Source organism: Cherax quadricarinatus, chromosome 17, assembly GCF_038502225.1.
Source record: "Cherax quadricarinatus isolate ZL_2023a chromosome 17, ASM3850222v1, whole genome shotgun sequence".
NCBI classification, from domain to species: domain Eukaryota; kingdom Metazoa; phylum Arthropoda; class Malacostraca; order Decapoda; family Parastacidae; genus Cherax; species Cherax quadricarinatus.
In genome coordinates, this window is record NC_091308.1 from 18,622,860 (window position 1) to 18,642,631 (window position 19,772).

The 19,772-nt window shown below is 44.6% G+C and overlaps 1 protein-coding gene across 9 annotated transcripts in view; it reads left to right on the forward strand.

Moving 5' to 3' along the window:
* The window catches only part of kkv (hyaluronan synthase-like protein kkv), a 176,435-nt gene that overhangs the window by 50,813 nt on the left and 105,850 nt on the right, over window positions 1-19,772 (forward strand). For all 9 annotated transcript variants that reach the window (XM_070085821.1, XM_070085822.1, XM_070085823.1 and 6 more), the window contains exon 2: window positions 13,104-13,208. In XM_070085821.1, the coding sequence (XP_069941922.1) occupies window positions 13,105-13,208 (104 nt within the window). In that variant the 5' untranslated portion in view covers window position 13,104. The remainder of the gene's footprint in view (window positions 1-13,103; window positions 13,209-19,772) is intronic.

The following is a 19,772-nucleotide window of genomic DNA, read 5'->3' on the forward strand; positions in this document are numbered from 1 at the left end:
TCAATGCATTTTCTCCGTCTTAAGTCGTCTTCTTTAATAACTAGTTTAGCTTCATTGAATTTCATGATGTTGTAGCCACGGTGTTGTGAATTGTTGTAGCCACTGTGTTGTGAATTGTTGCAGCCACGGTATTGTGAATTGTTGCAGCCACTGTGTTGTGAATTGTTGTAGCCACTGTGTTGTGAATTGTTGCAGCCACGGTATTGTGAATTGTTGCAGCCACGGTATTGTGAATTATTGCAGCCACTGTGTTGTTAATTATTGCAGCCACGGTGTTGTGAACTGTTGCTGCGACGGTGTTGTGAACTGTTGCAGCCACGGTGTTGAGAATTGTTGCAGCCATGGTGTTGTGAACTGTTGCTGCGACGGTGTTGTGAACTGTTGTAGAGCTACGGTGTTGTGAACTGTTGTAGAGCCACGGTGTTGTGAACTGTTGTAGAGCCACGGTGTTGTGAACTGTTGTAGAGCCACGGTGTTGTAACATTTAGTCTTCACACTGAGAGTCTGCACGCACCTCCGGCACCGTCAGGATGCTTGCTGTAATTTCTGAGAACCGGAGAGATGACTAACATTTAACGGTACATTAGAATACAGCTAGTGGTCTGAATACTTTCTAGGATAACTGAGAGGTGTGCATCCCTCGTTGTGTATCCTTAAGAGTTCACATTAATTCCATTGTTTTAGTGATTAATGTATGCCTGACTTCATCAAGAACCTAATATGGCAGTTTTAATGTCCATCGTGTAATCGATAGATCTTCAGATCAAGAAACCAGACACACCAGTTCTAGGATAACTTATAACAAGAAGGAAGCTAGGTTTGTGTGATGATGCGACGAAGCTCTAAACCCACGTGGAGATAGGGAAATACAGTTAGGCAGCGAGTCATTCTCCTTATTATTGTACAGAGGCTCCAACCTCTGTATCTCCTTGTTCTGAGTTGCTCAAGCGAGCTTAGTGCTTCATATACAATATAATAATAATAATAATAATAATAATAATAATAATAATAATAATAATAATAATAATAATAATATAAAAAATCTTGACTATTTACAGTGACCGAAACTATAAGGAAATAAATTTGTCGGTCTCTGGTGAGTCACTTGTGACCTTCATGGTTCTTGTTGACCATGTCAGCTGCCTTCATGGTTCTGGCTATGTCAGCTGCCTTCATGGTTCTGGCTATGTCAGCTGCCTGAAGCGTGATCTTCATGGTTCTGGCTATGTCGGCCACCATTGTCATTACTTCTTGGAAGGGATACTCTGGAAATGTTGTAGCAATAAAATAATGTATTTTTATTGTTTCAACATGATTTGAACTGAGGAGTGAGGAGGTAACAGCAGGTTGAGTGTGGTGCCACCCAGGGAGTGTGAGTGGCCCTCGCGTACGCTGCACCACCCGAAATTTTTTGGGTGGCTCTAGTGGATGGCGCACCTGCCCTCCCGGGCGTGGGTGGCTTGCTTGCTTGCTTGCTTAACGTCCACTAGTATCTTACACAATCATGGATGGCTTGCAACATCGCCCATGGCTAATATTTGTCGTCAAGTTTGCCTGTTCGGCCCAAGATACCTGTTTCCGCTGGAGGTTGGCGTACTTTCAACTGTTTGAGCAGAAAGGTTATCTTCTGGCGTGATGCATACGGCTCAAGCCGTTGTAGCTCCTGAAATCAGTACCTTATCTTCCAGCGGAACTCATACGGCTCAAACCGTCGTAGACCTTAAACTAAATAGCAACAACTTACCAACCAACAGCTCAAGCCATCGTATCCCTTAAAGTAAAAAAACAATAACATTACCAAAGAATTCATACGGCCGTGATGGAGAACTCTCTAATCCCCGGGAGGCGGGAGGTCGGGTTCTTTACTGCTCATGCCGTAGAGGCTTTTAACAACCTCAATGACAACTTATACGACTTAAGCCGTCGAAGCCCTTAAACTTAACAAGGGAAACTTATTTTTCAACGGAGCGAGGTGTCCGTTGGAAGATAAGGTAGGCGCTGTAGCAAGGCTTGGAAGGGTAGAGTTCATTCTTAACTGTATGCACCAGTTCTGGAGGACACACAAAGAGGAAGTGGATGGAGGTGTTCACGTCTCTCTCTTTCCGGTAAAAGGCGGTCTTCCTTGAACGTGTTGGTTCTCACCGTGGCTATGAAACCTCACATAAGTATCCGAAGCTCAGCTATGGACACAGAGACGCAATCTGCAGCACAGGCACTTATAACAACGAGGTTTCGCTTTGTGTAGAGCCTTATCATACAAATATTCTTACCATGTAGAATTTAAGGTGAACATAGAGTCCTTAGCAGATACCCTTGAAATATATGTACTGTGGGTTCCTCTGTTGTCTGGCTTGACCACATACTCCCATGTACACCATATATACTCCCATGTACACCAAGTACTCCCACATACAGCACGTATTTTCATGTGTGATGAAGCTGGAGAGAGACTCACTCACCACCTAAATCAAGTATTAGGCGAGTACAGTTTGGTAGCGTCTCTCTCGCGATCTTCTAGGCTTGATACTCCAGCAATTCTTGAGCTGATTAGTCCACACGGGTTTAGCGCTTTACCCTGAACGCAAGAGGAGATGGAGGCCGGACACAAGTGGTGAGGGAAGGTGGACACAGGGGCTGGGAGGCTAGACACATCTGCTGGGAGGCCGGACACAACTGTTGGGAGGCCTTGCACAAAGAATGAGGGGCCGGACTCAGCTGCTGGGAGGTCGGACACAGCTGCTGGGAGGTCGGACACAACTACTGAGAGGTCGGACGCAGCTGCTGTGACGTCGGACACAATTACTAATAGGTTGGGCTAAGCTGCTGGGAGGTCGGACACCACTACTGAAAGGTTGGACACAGCTGCTAGGAGGTCGGATACAACTACTGAGAAGTAGGACACAGCTGCTGGGAAGTCGGACACAGCTGCTGGGAGGTCGGATACAACTACTGGGAGGTAGGACACAGCTGCTGGGAGGTCGGACACAGCTGTTGAGAGGTCGGACATAAACTAATCCCATCAGAATGCTGTCACAAAAACCTGTACATCAACTTCAGAAAGGTGAGAGACAGCCTTGTGTGTGCCCACCGTCGTCACCACCACTTCAGCCTGGCATTTGACGCACCTGAAGTGAGGTACTATCTCCTGTTGGTACGCGCAGTGTACTTATACTGAGGTGTGTGTGTATGTGTCTCAGTGTATATACACTGAAAGGTGTGCATCTCTTAGGGTATATAAACTGAGGGGCGTGCATATCAGTGTGTGTATATATACCAAGCGGTGTGAATCTCTCAGTGAGTATACACCGTGAGGTATATATATAAGTATGTCGTGCCGAATAGGTAAAACTTGCGGTTTTGGCTTAAATAGCAACGCTCTTCTTGCCGAATAAGGCAAGCGAAAATTTGTGAATTCAATAATTTCGCAAAAATCATTCTGAACTTAACGAAAAAAATATATTTCATTGTATTTATTTATTATTAAATTATTGTAACTTTATCTAAAATATATTTAGTTGGATTAGGCTAAATTAAATTATATATATTTATCAATAACAACACTGCACTAGCCAATGAGTCGAACCCATGCTGTTTTGGCCGCCTCATGGTAAGCGAAAACGCATGACGCTTTAGACCACTAGACCACACAATCCTTAACGATGGCGCATCCAGCCAAGCTAGATGTTGTATCCGCCATCGAAGGACATACGGTGGTGTGGACGCCTCTGATCGCGGGCTCTAACCCCGCCTGTGTTATGGTTTGTTTGCAATCGTGTCATTACGATTTCATGAGTCATTATTTAATGTAAAGCGTCTATATTACGACACTAATGAGGAAATGTTCTCATGCCGGCAATGTTGAGCTGTCTCAGATGTGAAACATTTCTAACACATCTCTCACTCCTCTTCCTCTGTTGTTGCTGTTATTGTTGTCGTTGTTGTTCTTATTGTTGTTGTTGTTGTTTTTGTTCTTTTTCTTCTTGTATGACGTACAACGTGAAACAATGTAACATTGTAGAAATCACAACGTTAGCGCTATGGAATAGAACAAGGAGTCCCGTGGCTCGAACACTAGCGCACTCAGCTCACACACTGAGGTCCGGAGTTCGAATCTCCGGTACGGCTGGAAAACGTCAGGGATGTTTCTATAAGACACCTGCTGTCCCTGTTCATCCATCAGTATAAAATGGGTACCTGGATGTTAGTCGACTGGTGTGGGTCGCATCCTGGGACAAAACTGACCTAATTTGCTCGAAATGCTCAGCATAACAAGCGACTTTCTATATAGTAGTATGTCACTGATGTCAGCTAGGACTGTATACCTTGTACATGTACTTGTATAAATAAAGATATTATATTATTATGTGTGAGTTCCGGCGTGAAGCAAGGTAACATTCTAGGCAGGAAATGTCAGGGAGCGGACAAGAGTGTCTGGGCCGGCGAGTCTGCCCTTCCCACCGTCTTGACCTTATCGTCCCGCCTCGACCATTTCCTATAACAGTATTACGACTCCTCCAACCCACCCTAGGACGACACTAACTCACCCTGGGACGACATTAACCCACCCTTGGACGACACTAACTCACCCTGGGACGACATTAACCCACCCTGGGACGACATTAACCAACTCTAGGACAACACTAACCCACCCTGGGACGACACTAACCCACTCTGGGACGGCATTAACCAGTAAAACTATTGCCAAACACCTCGTGCCTTCCTCGGGATTTCCTCCTGACGTAGAGATGGGCGGGGAAGTGTATCCTAGAATCCAGAGGTCTGTGGACCCTTCATCGGGCAGTGCCTTGATGCCTTGAATGTAAATTTTAGTCGCCTAAAATTATAAAACAATTTATACTTTGTCATAGTAGGACTATAGCCTTCCTGTACATGAGCGCCAACCTTGATTACTAGAACATAATTTCAGCTGCATATGTCTATGTTTGAGCCATAGTCTTGGCTGCTAGGATCATAAAACTGCAGTAAAATCAGTGATATATATATTTATTCGTTAGGTTCACACTGATTTTCGCGGATTTGTGGCAAAAACGAGATTTTTAAATACAATTTTGGTATTTAAATTCTTAAATAGAGAAGGTACATCAATGGAACTAGAAGTCAACTTTAGCTTCTTGCTGGGACCATAGAATCAGCTATGTCTGTGTCTGAGCACCAGCAGTATTGACTCCTAGCACAAGCACACTGGTATACATTTTACCTGGCTTCACCCGGTAACACTGACTTGGCGAAACACTTATTAAATACCAGATGATCCTCTGTACCTCATAATGGAGATCGTAATATCTTGCTTGTTGTTGCTGGCACTCTGCCTGCCGAGCAAGGGTACACCTCTGCTCTGATCTGCAAAAAAAAAAAAAAAAACTGCATTTGCAACTTTCCGCCCAAAGCTAGTCCTGTATTTTTTTTTCAGTATTATGTATAAGTATATTTCTTTCAGTTTTCCCTCTTTTCGACACTGTATCTGTCCGTGGTATGTGTGACATTATATTGATGAAGATCCAGTCTTGCCGAGATAAGCTCAAACACTCGCTCCCAGTGTTTACCAATGTTTCCCACTGACTCACCCAGTACGTCATGGTGGGTTGTGTCTATCGAAGAAGCTCTCAATACCATATCCAAGCGTGTTGTGTCTATCATGGCACCTGTTGATGTGTCTGGGGATCATCGCCCCCCACGGCCAGGTCTCAGGTGAGGCTCTCTGATTGGCGACCTTGGTTAATGCTTGCTGCCACAAGCCCAAATTCGTGCCCAAATTCGTTCCCTATCTCATGCACTGTCTCGTGCATAGAGGATCTTGTCAGGTTTCCTTTAAAAGACAAGGATCGTTAACAATTTCACTCACATGAAAAAAAAAAAACACTGAAAAATCTTAGATTCCTTTATACCGTTTGTGATATTTCTTAGTGTACTGTTGCACTCCTGCAATGTTGAAAGTGCTCTTGTAAGCAATAATTTCATACTGCAAGTTTAGAACCAGTTCCTTGAGATTTTTTTATGTGTAAATTATGCTATTGTTCTCTCATCACTGATAAGTTTGAGGGATACAAGTCGCTTCCTATAATTCAGGTATTTAGTTGAATTGATGCAGGCATTGATTTTTTTCTGTGAATTTCGTTCATCTGCAACATCACCTGCCTTAAAACATGTAAATTACTTAGTCTTACCAGAAAAAAAATGTTGAGTGAGACTTCTATTATTGCATTTTACTTACGAACAATTTGAAGCAGCGAGCTCCAGCTTCCTGAGCCACCGGAAGCTTATTTGGTTTAAAGTTAAGTTTTATTTATCATCATTCACTCATAACATGTTCCATAACTTATCGACATGTATTTTTTTTAAGCAGAATTAATAAATATTCATTTACCAAAAAAAAATAGTATTGTATCCTAGAGAGCTTTCATGTAGCCTCTGTTGAGGTTCCAGTCACCCCCGAGGGGCGCGTGCACCCCTGAGGGACGCGCGTGCACCTCCGGCTGGACACTCCTACTCTAGAGTGCACAAGCCTCATGAAGAGCATCGTTACTGATTTGTTATCTTAATTTGAAGGGTCTTGTTATCTAGCCTATAATTTTCCTGTTATGCTTCTCCAACGTAAGATCTTCCCAGAAGGTAAGACTCTTACATTCCATTTCCACTCAATGGAGCGGTTAGATTCCATTCTGTACTTTGTTCTAGATTTTTCTTATTGGGGTTTTCCAGAACAGGGCGGCAGAAATATATCCTCGTTGAACATCGCATTATTTTACACGGCCCACTCGAAGACATTGATTTTGTCATATTTAATTAAGGTTTGCTGTGTCCTTGATGAATGGCGCTCTCTTAAAATTCTTATTATTGTCTACGAAGGATATTACGGTGTTATGATTTATGTATTTATATGTCAGAGGTGAAAAGGACAGCAATGATATAGACGAGTAAATTACCTTGAGCAGCAAAACTTTTCACTGGCTAGACCTCTGACTAGAATTTACTGATCATTAATCTTTCGATCCGGTTTGCAAAAAAAAAAAAAAAGGTGAAGATCCGTATGTCCATTGTCGTATTTATTTATTTGGTATGAATTGTGTCTTACACCGTGATCACAGTTGTCGAAGACTTCCCCAAAATTTGTGCCTATTACTTCCGTATTTTGTATGTTACACAGTGTCTTACAAGCCATATAGTGGTGATCTAGTTGTGAGAGGCAGGAGAGTCATGGTCTTACCTCCTTGTTGTACTGGGTTGTGTAAATGTTGTGATTCCATGTGTTTAGCAATCTCAGCAATCATTCAAAGATTTTTATATCGTTTGTTCTCGCTGTCATGGTATGGTAGCAGTAATGGTATACAATATCGACGAGATGTATAACACATGTGCACCATCTGGATATCTTAATTCTGACGACGCTTTTCCAACCAGTTTTTCATTAAAAATAAATTAATAATAATAATATCTTTATTTACTACAAGTACATGTACAAGGTATACAGTCCTAGCTGACATCAGTGACATACTACTATATAGAAAGCCACTTGTTATGCAGAGCATTTCAGGCAAATTAGGTCAGTTTTGTCCCAGGATGCAACCCACACAAGTGGACTAACTTCCAGGTGCCCAGTTTACTGACGGGTGAACAGTGACAGCAGGTGGCTAATGGAAACGCGTCCCTAATGTTTTCCAGCCGTACCGGAGGAGATTCGAACTCCGGACCTCAGTGAGTGGAATAAGTGCGCTAGCGATCGAGCTAAGTTGTTGAAACTGGAGACAGTAGAAGACGAGGTAATCAGTCCCTCTGCCTAGCTGGTGTCCAACCACCGTAAACTTGATAAATCTGAGGCATAGGCACGAAGATGGTGGCTTATAAAAGTCACATGTATTATCCTGTCTGACAGAGCAACGCCAAGGAATCTTGGTACAGACAATACCTTCTACGGCTTGTATGCAAACTTCTGACCCAATTCTTGGGCATGACCTACTTCCACTATGGGCTACCGCCCACAGTAACGATACCTTCAATTAGTGCACCTCATGTGACTCCTGTATGAGTGACAATCTTCCAGTCTGTGCCGCCTCAGATTCATCAGGACTACAGTGGTGAACATCTTCATCTAAGGCTAGGCTGAGGGACTGATTACCTCGTCTTCTACTGTCTCCAGTTTCAACACCTTCAAGTAACCTCTGTATTGAACTGATAAAGCCACTGGCAGGCGAAACGTCTTTGGTCTATTTTTTACTGCCATCTTCGTGGAGTTTTACTATCTTGTGTCCCGTGGGCCTCTACTTCTCTTCTTCTTATTGTACCGCTGTCCTTTACGTCTCCTGTTTGGGGGTCCGTTGTCCATAGTATGTCTTCAATTATTTGAGGTCTTGCGGTTCTATTTGTTGGCCTGGAATCTTCTGTCTGTGTCTAGCCACCGGCAGTGCTGTCTGTGTCTAGCCACAGGCAGTGGTGTCTGTGTCTAGCCACCGACAGCGGTGTCAGTGTCTAGCCACAGGCAGTGGTGTCTGTGTCTAGCCACAGGCAGTGGTGTCTGTGTCTAGCCACCGACAGTGGCGTCTGTGTCTAGCACCGACAGTGGTGTCTGTGTCTAGCCACCGGCAGTGGTGTCAGTGTCTAGCCACCGGCAGTGGTGTCTATGTCTAGCCACTAGCAGTGGTGTCTGTGTCTAGCACCGGCAGTGGTGTCTGTGTCTAACACCGGCAGTGGTGTGTGTGTCTAGCCACCGGCAGTGGTGTCTGTGTCTAGCCACCGGGAGCGGTGTCTGTGTCTAGCACCGGCAGTGGTGTCTGTCTAGCCACTGGCAGTGGTGTCTGTATCTAGCCACTGGCAGTGGTGCCTTTGTCTAGCCACCGGCGGTGGTGGCTACCCACCGCCACCGGCAGTGGTGTCTGTATCTAGCCACCGCCACCGGCAGTGGTGTCTGTATCTAGCCACCGCCACCGGCAGTGGTGTCTGTGTCTAACCACTGGCAGTGGTGCCTGTGTCTAGCACCGGCAGTGGTGTCTGTATCTAGCCACCGACAGTGGTGTCTGTGTCTAGTACCGGCAGTGGTGTCTGTGTCTAGCCACAGGCAGTGGTGTCTGTGTCTAGCCGCCGGCAGTGGTGTCTATGTCTAGCCACTTACAGGGTGTCTGTGTCTAGCAACCGGCAGTGGCGTGTGTCTAGTCAACGGCAGCGGTGTCTGTGTCTAGCCACCGGCAGTGGTGCCTGTGTCTAGCCACCGGCAGTGGTGGCTAGCCACCGCCACCGACAGTGGTGTCTGTGTCTAGCCACCGACAGTGGTGTCTGTATCTAGCCACCGACAGTGGTGTCTGTGTCTAGTACCGGCAGTGGTGTCTGTGTCTAGCCACAGGCAGTGGTGTCTGTGTCTAGCCACCGACAGTGGTGTCTGTGTCTAGCACCGGCAGTGGTGTCTGTGTCTAGCCACCGGCAGTGGTGTCTGTGTCTAGCCACCAAGTGGTGTCTGTGTCTAGCAGCGGTGTCTGTCTAGCCACCGGCAGTGGTGTCTGTGTCTAGCACCGGCAGTGGTGTCTGTCTAGCACCGGCAGTGGTGTCTATGTCTAGCCACTGGCAGTGATGTCTGTGTCTAACCGCCGGCAGTGGTGTCTATGTCTAGCCACCGGCAGTGGTGTCTATGTCTAGCCACTGGCAGTGGTGTCTGTGTCTAGCACCGGCAGTAGTGTCTGTGTCTAACACCGGCAGTGGTGTCTGTATCTAGCCACCGACAGTGGTGTCTGTGTCTAGCCACCGACAGTGGTGTCTGTGTCTAGCACCGGCAGTGGTGTCTGTGTCTAGCCACCGAGTGGTGTCTGTGTCTAGCAGCGGTGTCTGTCTAGCCACCGGCAGTGGTGTCTGTGTCTAGCACCGGCAGTGGTGTCTGTCTAGCACCGGCAGTGGTGTCTGTCTAGCCACTGGCAGTGGTGTCTGTATCTAGCCACTGGCAGTGGTGCCTTTGTCTAGCCACCGGCGGTGGTGGCTAGCCACTGCCACCGGCAGTGGTGTCTGTATCTAGCCACCGCCACCGGCAGTGGTGTCTGTATCTAGCCACCGCCACCGGCAGTGGTGTCTGTGTCTAACCACTGGCAGTGGTGTCTGTGTCTAGCACCGGAAGTGGTGTCTGTATCTAGCCACCGACAGTGGTGTCTGTGTCTAGCCACCGACAGTGGTGTCTGTGTCTAGCACCGGCAGTGGTGTCTGTGTCTAGCCACCGAGTGGTGTCTGTGTCTAGCAGCGGTGTCTGTCTAGCCACCGGCAGTGGTGTCTGTGTCTAGCACCGGCAGTGGTGTCTGTCTAGCACCGGCAGTGGTGTCTATGTCTAGCCACTGGCAGTGGTGTCTGTGTCTAGCACCGGCAGTGGTGTGTGTCTAGTCACCGGCAGTGGTGTCTGTGTCTAGCCACCGGCAGTGGTGCCTGTGTCTAGCCACCGGCAGTGGTGTCTGTGTCTAGCCACAGGCAATGGTGTCTGTGTCTAGCCACCGACAGTGGTGTCTGTGTCTAGCACCTGCAGCGGTGTCTGTCTAGCCACCGGCAGTGGTGTCTGTGTCTAGGCCCCGGCAGTGGTGTCTATGTCTAGCCACTGGCAGTGGTGTCTGTGTCTAGCACCGGCAGTGGTGTCTATGTCTAGACACTGACAGGGTGTCTGTGTCTAGCCACCGGCAGTGGTGTGTGTCTAGTCACCGGTAGTGGTGTCTGTGTCTAGCCACCGGCAGTGGTGCCTGTGTCTAGCCACCGGCAGTGGTGGCTAGCCACCGCCACCGGCAGTGGTGTCTGTGTCTAACCACCGGCAGTGGTGTCTGTGTCTAGCCATTGGCAGTAGTGTCTGGGTCTAGCCACCGACAGTGGTGCCTGTGTCTAGCCACCGGCAGTGGTGGCTAGCCACCGCCACCGACAGTGGATTCTGTGCCTAACCACCGGCAGTGGTGTCTGTGCCTAGCCACCGGCAGTGGTGTCTCTGTCTAGCACCGGCAGTGGTGTCTCTGTCTAGCACCGGCAGTGGTGTCTGTGTCTAGTCACCGGCAGTGGTGTGTGTGTCTAGCCACCGGCAGTGGTGTCTGTGTCAAGCTACCGGCAGTGGTGTCTCTGTCTAGCACCGGCAGTGGTGTCTGTGTCTAGTCACCGGCAGTGGTGTGTGTGTCTAGCCACCGGCAGTGGTGTCTCTGTCTAGCACCGGCAGTGGTGTCTGTGTCTAACCGACGGCAGTGGTGTCTGTCTAGCCACTGGCAGTGGTGTCTGTAGGTAGCCTGAATGTTAGCAATACTGATGTTAGCAATACTGAAGGCGTGTTTGTGGTCACTGGTGGCAGGCACGGTGTGAGCCAGGGCGGGGACAGTAAGTTCGTACAGGTAACTGGCGATCAACTCTCTCAGCGATCGTTGTCACAACATCTTGTCTCATCGCTCGCCTTACCACCAGCCGCTTCTATTTTATTGCTTTTATTATCACGCTTTATTGGTACAGTTATATTGTCAATATTTTTTAATGCTTTATTTTGAGGTACAGTTGCTATTATGATTCAAATGTCTTAGTTTTAAACGGCAAAAAAAAAAATAGTCCATAAAATTAAATGAAATTTTTATATATTTATTTGGTCAAAAACCCCGAAACGAGTTTCTGTTACAGCTTTACGTGTACTTTGTACAACATGTACATTTAAGTCCCTTACAACTACAATAATTTCTGGTTTTTGTGTTAAGAAGTGTACCCACAATGTCTGGTAGTATCTTACAGTGCAGAATATAATTCACTGCTCACTTGTTTCTCACCTCTATAGAAATATGTAATCTTAGAGCTGCTACCGTAGCTCTTGCTCTCACCAACTTCAGAACAGTGTATCCCTTGCATGCTCTCATAATTATATTGTACGTGTCTGAGGCTAATCTTAGAATACAACAGTCTCACAGTGTCCTATAGACACTGAAAGTGTCTCTAACGGTGTTACACAGAGACATACACATCACGATGTATATATCCCGTATGAATGATCGGGGATTTAAACAAGCTAACTATATAATCTTATTTAATAGATTAACGACCAGTCTATTGTAGCATAAATTATGGTGATGATTCATTCGTTAGGAAACATAACAAGCATTTCCTAGCACGTAGTTGGTTCCCAGTCCGCTGGTCTACCCCAGCTATGGTTTACACCTCCATAAAAAAAAGAGTATCACTACCTAGTAGTGGCCACATGACTCATGAAATCATAATAACACGAGTACAAACAAATCACAGAACATGTGGGGGGATTCGAACCCCCTCCTCTCGTTCAGTGAGATCGAGGATGGGATGATTGTCACTGAACGGAGGTAATTTCATTAACAACTTCAGAGGTTTCGCTTCTTTCTTCCCACTAACAAAGACGCGACTAGTGTAAGCAGAAGATCCAATAATGGGGTGGGCATACTGCTGTGTCACAGTCAACCGTATTTTGTATCGTTTTTCTGTGACCACCGGCCAGGGTATAGCCATTCAACTAAGTTGAACGGTCTGATGTGTCACTGTGTTGCAATAGCTGGAGGTGTTAAGTAAAGGCTTCTTGTCGATTCGTGCCGCTTCTAAAACAGTTCCAAAAGCGAATGTTAGTAAGTGGTGTAGGAGAATCTAGACTATGTTGTTTTTAGAAATCTTACTCTACCAATTGTATCTGTGCTCAGCTGCACAGCTGCTGCACAGGGCCAGTCTGGACTGTGTCTGGTGAATGAGAAACTTGCGCACCAACTCTATGTCAAATCGGTGTTTTCTGTTGCTTTGCAGTATATGAATGCTAGTGACAGCGAAATGTAGGTCTGTTAGTGTTGCCTGCTACCTCGTACATTTACAGTTTCCCAGGCTACTAACATCCCTTGAAAGAAAGATACAGGCGTTAATTAAGCTTTCAGTGTGCCAATATTTCTCCTCTGTCTAGAACCACATCGAGTCACTGACTTTATAAAGCACCGGTTCTGACAGCTCTCCTGTCCCCAATAATATGTTGCAGATCCTCTCTCACTGCCTCTCGTAATCCACTGACCTGCTGCCTCTTTAGTTGTACTAAGTCAGTGGTAACAACTGATGTTTCTGACCTGTTGCTTCTTCAGTAATAACGAGCGATGTTTCTTCCACAGGATGCCTCCGCCAGTGCACCTGCAGATGCCTCTGGGGGAGACGAGTGACGCAGAGTTCTCTGACGATGAGAACTCTCCCATGAATCAGGACATCTACAGTGGCAGGTGAGTCTGCCATGTGTCTGCTTCTGTTGCTTGCTCTGCCGTTCACCGTCTGCCTGACCACTTGCCTTCCACTTTCATTTCACTTACCTTCCACTTTCCCTGCATTTGCCTTCCACTGGCCTTTTACTTTCAGTCACTTGCCTTCCACTTGACTTTTTACTTACATTCCACTTTCATTCCATTTGATTTCCACTTACCTTCAATTTGTCTTCCACTCACAATATCCACCTGCCTTCCACTTGCCTTCCGCTTACCGTGTCTTAACTCGTGCCCTAAATGACAGTACGGTTCACAAGTAACTGTAAAAGTGAGTAACTGTAAAGGTCAGTAACTGTAAGGTTCAGTAAGTATAAAATTCAGTCAGTAACTGTAAGGGTCGGTAAGTGACTGTAAAACTCCGTTGTTTGTTTAGTTGTAGCGTTACTGCGCTTGTCTGTTAGTTTGTTCAGCTACATCCTAATTTATTTCTGCTCAAGTAGACAGCACTTTAAGCAGGCGCACTCTGTGCCCCGCCGGGGAGAATTCGTGTGTTCACTCTCTAGTGAGAGCACACGATAGGAGCTATCAGAAGGGCGATAGGAACCAACGATAAGTGATTAGCTTCTCCCAGCATTGCCAGGACAACATATACCGATGCTTAGTGTCTTCCCAATGGATAATGACATTAGGTACCGTGTGTCACTCTCTGCAACACACCTCCTGCAGCGCTGGTGGCTGAGACAACAAGCTGGAAGTAAAACTTTAGACAAGATGTCAAAATAAAAGCTTGATGAACACTTTTTTTCCTTCATCATTACGGGGAATAAGCTGACAAGTGGCTGTAATCTCATGTTATGTGGAGCAAGACTTAGGCGATGTTTCGCACAGGTTTTCTGCAGACTTGGTAAAACTCGGTCGTGAGCCAAACGTCGTGTGAAGTCTTGCTATGCATTACGTGTCTTAGTACCTAGCCGCAGCAACACTAAGATTTGTGGAGGTACAGAAGTGTGGCGAGTGTAGACGTATGTATTATTCTCACAGAATGGGCCCATTAAGACTTTCCATATGATGGGAAATACTTCCAGGAAACTCAGTTTTTGTGAGACGATTCTCTGAAAGTTTTTAAGAGCTATGTGAACTCACATCTTGTAAGGTGGCACTTAAGATTCCCAGGAACTCACATATCGTAAAATGTTACTCATATTTTTATGACCTTCCTTGAGTTCACAGCTTGTGAGATGTTGCTATGAAAGAAATTTTTTTTTTAGAGAGAGAACTGAGAGCTCATATCTTGTAAGGTGTTCTGAAAGAGATTTTCTTGAGTCGTGAGAGAGTGCTAGCTTGTTATGGGTGTCGAGTATCCTGGGAGAGAGCAGAAGGACTCTCTGCAGACAAAGGATTCTTTGAAGGTGTTTGGTCAGGAGCTCTTCAGGTTGTACTCAGGACCTGGCCCTTCCTTGAGCATAACTGTATTCTCTGTGACGTGTGATCCTTGGATACATGTGTTTCCCGTGTCACGCATGACCACCTCTCTTTACACGTGTTGTTCCAGGTAGATGAACAAGACACATGTGCAACACTTGGGTATCTTTACTGTGTTAACGTTTTGCCTAACAGCGGCTTTATCAATCCAGTGAAGAGAACAATTATTGGAGACGGTGGGAGATGTGAGGTGGTAGCTTAAGGTTTTCAGTCCCTCAGTCTTGATGAATCTTGTTGTAGAGTCTGTCAGCTGTTAATATAATAATATCTGTTGTTCCTGTTTACCTAGCAGTCAATAGGTTTCTGGGTCTTGGTGGACTGGTTTAGGTCCCATTCTGAGTTGGGGGGTACGTGGTATACCATATCAAGTGGTACAAAATACCATAAGGACACTGTAAGAGCCAGGATTTTACAATGAACCAAGGTTGGATAACTCTGAGTGTAACACATGAAGACAGGTAAAGATTTTGGTAATAATTTGAATGAACCGCTTACAAAGAACAAAGAGGTGTGTGTGTGAGAGAGAGAGATATTATGGCCTCTTTGGGCATGTCACGTATTTGCTTTTGAAGTTGTATATTGTGTTTGCCTCCACCACTGCCACTTCTTAACCATCCTGACACTAAAGAAATACTCTCATCCTCATGACTCGTCTGTATCTTCAGCTTCCACCTGTGTCCCTTTGATCCTGGTCCTCTTAATTCAAACAATTTGTCCCCATTTGCTCTATCAGTTCTTAAGATTTTATATACAGTAATCATGTCCCCATCTTGTCCTTTCCGCCAAGTTTGTTAGACTCATTTCCTTAAACTTCTAACAGTTTATTTCCTTGAGGATAATCCCTTTTGGATACAAAAGGGATTTTCCTTTTAATAAAATGGATCAGCTGATATTTAAGGCGTTCGTAAAAGGCAAACTCAAGTTATTTCAAGGAAAAATACAATAATATCTTTGAGTATTCTAGGAAGCACACGCCACTGTTGAAAGTCTGAAGCCTATCAGAAGAGGCATCATCAAACTATCGCAGGAAACAAAAATTTGGAAATGTCCATATAAAACTGACAGAGGTCACCTGTGTGTGCCAGTAGTTACCGGGTGTCAACTTGTTCATTAGGTTCAACGGCCTATAAAAATTGAAACCTTTCAGAAGAGGTATAATTATTTTATGGAGACAATAGTACACTATTTTAATATAAAATAGGAAAATTGGCATTTGCAGAATCCAAATAGTCTAAACCTTCTTTTAGGCAAGACACACCACACCAGTGTTTAAGTTTAAGGTGCATCAGAGAGAATGGTCTACATGAACCTGCTCAGAGGGCACCAGCACGTGACAAAACTTGTATGAACCTTGCTCTGGTTAGAGTGCACCGGCGATGAAAAATCTGAACCCGATCACACGGAGAGTTCTCAGGTTATACATGAAAACCTTGGTGGGGGGTGTGGAATAGCCGAGGCTGAAGAGAAATGGCGAATAAATTATGTGGTCCAGCATGTGCAACATGTGAAGGATATCAGAATGTGCAAGAAGACATTTTGAAGTTGGGGAAACACACCAGACAAAGGAAGAGAGTCTGAGAAGCTGGAATATTTGTGAGTGAAGTGTTATTACTTGATTGAGAGAGATTTTATACGAGTGAAAGGACTCTCATACCTGGAGGTTACTTGGAGGTTACCTGGAGGTTATTCCGGGGATCAACGCCCCCGCGGCCTGGTCCATGACCAGGCCTCCCGATGGATCAGGGCCTGATCAACTAGGCTGTTACTGCTGGCCACACGCAGTCCAACGTACGAGCCACAGCCCGGCTGATCCGGCACTGACTTTAGGTATCTGTCCAGCTCTCTCTTGAAGGCAGCCAGGGGTTTATTGGCAATTTCCCTAATGCTTGATGGGAGGCTATTGAACAGTCTTGGGCCCCGGACACTTATGGTGTTTTCCCTTAGTGTACCAATGGCGCCCCTACTTTTTATCTGGGGCATTTTGCATCGCCTGCCCAGTCTTTTACTTTCGTAGGGAGTGATTTCTGTGTGCAGATTTGGGACCATTCCTTCCAGGATTTTCCAAGTGTAGATTATGATATATCTCTCCCTCCTGCGTTCCAACGAGTACAAGTCAAGTGCTTCCAAGCGTTCCCAGTAGTTAAGGTGCTTGACAGAACTTGTGCGTGCAGTAAAGGATCTCTGTACACTCTCTAGATCTGCGATTTCACCTGCATTGAATGGAGATGTTATGTACAGCAGTATTCCAGCCTAGAGAGAACAAGTGATTTGAAAAAGATCATCATTGGCTTGGCATCTCTCGTTTTGAACGTTCTCATTATCCATCCTATCATTTTCTTTGCACGTGCGATCGTGGCACTGTTGTGATCCTTGAAAGTGAGATCCTCAGACATTACTACTCCCAGGTCCCTTACATTATTTTTCCGCTCTATTGTATGGCCAGAGTCTGTAGTATACTCTGTTCTAGTTATTATCTCCTCCAGTTTTCCATAACGGAGTAGTTGGAATTTGTCCTCATTGAACATCATATTGTTTACCGTTGCCCACTGGAAAACTTTGTTTATATTTTCTTGGAGGTTAACCGCGTCCTCAGCAGATGACAGCCTCATGCAGATCCTAGTATCATCCGCAAAGGATGATACGGTGCTGTGATGTATATCTCTGTCTGTCTGATATGAGGATGAGGAATAAGATGGGGGCGAGTACTGTGCTTTGTGGAACAGAGCTCTTCACTATGGCAGCCTCCGATTTAACTCTGTTGACCACTACTCTTTGTGTTCGATTTGTTAGGAAGTTGAAGATCCATCTCCCCACTTTCCCAGTTATTCCTTTAGCACGTATTTTATGGGCTATTACGCCATGATCGCATTTGTCAAATGCTTTTGGAAAGTCTGTGTATATTACATCTGCATTCTGATTTTCTTCCAGTGCATCCAAGGCCATATCATAGTGATCCAGTAGTTGTGAGAGGCAGGAGCGACCTGCCTTGAACCCATGTTGCCCTGGATTGTGCAGATTTTGGGAATCCAGGTGATTTGCAATCCAGCTTCTTAGCACTCTTTCAAAGATTTTTATGATGTGGGACGTCAGAGCTATTGGTCTATAGTTTTTAGCTAATGTTTTGCTGCCACCTTTATGAAGTGGGGCTATATCCGTCGTTTTAAGTGACTGTGGAATTTCACCCATTATGAGGGTTAGAGAATTGTTATGTTGTAGGTGAGATGATTGCTATTATGTGGGCAAGACGAGTGTTATTATGTGGGTGAGAAGATTGTTTTAATATAAGAGGGGGGCATCAGTGTGGAAAATAATTAGATATACAATAAATCTTCACAGCTGATGTTCGAAGCTTAGATTACAAGCTCTTTCTTAATGTAGTAATGTTAAAATGGGGATCGATTACAATTTTATCCACATAAAAATGTTTTGCGTCAGTGGAGGAGAGTTCCTGTACTTGATAAATGAACATGGCGTCGCTGGGTAGCCTCTCCTGCCACCCTCCACACACTGGCTCGACAATACTGTCACCCCTCTAGCCGCCGTTTTCTTCTATGGCATAGAGAACTACATTGATTTTTTTTCTTTTAGCTGTATGGCCACAGTATGGGCGTAAAGTAAACAAAGATTATCTTGATTATATCTTAATTTTTAAAGGGGTGGAGGGGTAAGCCAGTGGAAGGCCTCAGTCAGCTGAGTCTCGACCCCTGCAACCACAATTAGGTGAGTACACACACACACACACACACACACACACACACACACACACACACACACACACACACACACACACACACACACACACACACACACACATACATACATACATACATACATACATACATATAAATATATATATATATATATATATATATATATATATATATATATATATATATATATATATATATATATATCGTGCCGAATAGGCAGAATTTGCGATCTTGGCTTAAATAGCAACGTTCATCTTGCTATATAGGACAAGTGAAAATTTATGTATGCAATAATTTTGCCAAAATCATTCTGAACCTAACGAAAAAAAAATATTTCACTGTGTTTGTTTAGTATTAAATTATTGTAAGCAAATCTAAAATATATTTAGCTGGGTTAGGTTAAAACAAATTGTTCTTGTTATAATAAGGTTAGGTAAGTTTTCTAAGATTCCTTTGGTGCAAAATTAAAATTTTTTTCATTAACATTAATGAAAAAAATATATCTTTAAACGTATAAGATAAAATTTTAGAAAGGACTAAATTTTAATGAGTTCTTGCTATTTGACCAGTTTTACATATTCGGCACGACATATATATATATATATATATATATATATATATATATATATATATATATATATATATATATATATATATATATATATATATATATATATATATATATATATATATATATATATATATATATATATATATGTATATTATTTTTTATTAACACATCGGCCGTTTCCCACCAAGATAGGGTGGCCCGACAAAGAAAAACTTTCATCATCATTCACTCCATCACTGTCTTGCCAAAGGCATGCTTAGACTACAGTTATCAAACTGCAACATTACCACCCCTTCTTCAGGGTGCCGGCACTGTACTTCCCATCTTCAGGACTCAAGTCCGGCTGTCGGTTTCCCTGAATCCCTTCATAAATATTACCCTGCTTACATTCCAACAGCACGTCAAGTCCTGTCTAACACGCTCACGCACGCTTGCTGGAAGTCCAAGCCCCTCGCACATAAAACCTTTTTTACTCTCTCCAGCCTATCCTAGGCTGACCCCTACCCCGCCTTCCCTCGACTACAGATTTATACACTCTCGAAGTCATTCTATTACGTTCTACCCTCTCTACATGTCCAAACCATTTCAATAACCCCTCCTCAGCCCTCTGGATAATATTTTTGGTAATTCTGCATCTTCTAATCTCCAAACTACGGATTCTCTGCATTATATTCACACTACACAATGCCCTCAGACACGACATCTCCACTGCCTCCAGCCTTCTCCTTGTTGCAACATTAACCACCCATGCCTCACCATCAAAGAGTGTTGGTATAACTATACTTTCATACATTCCCCTCTTTGCTTTCATGGACAAAGTTC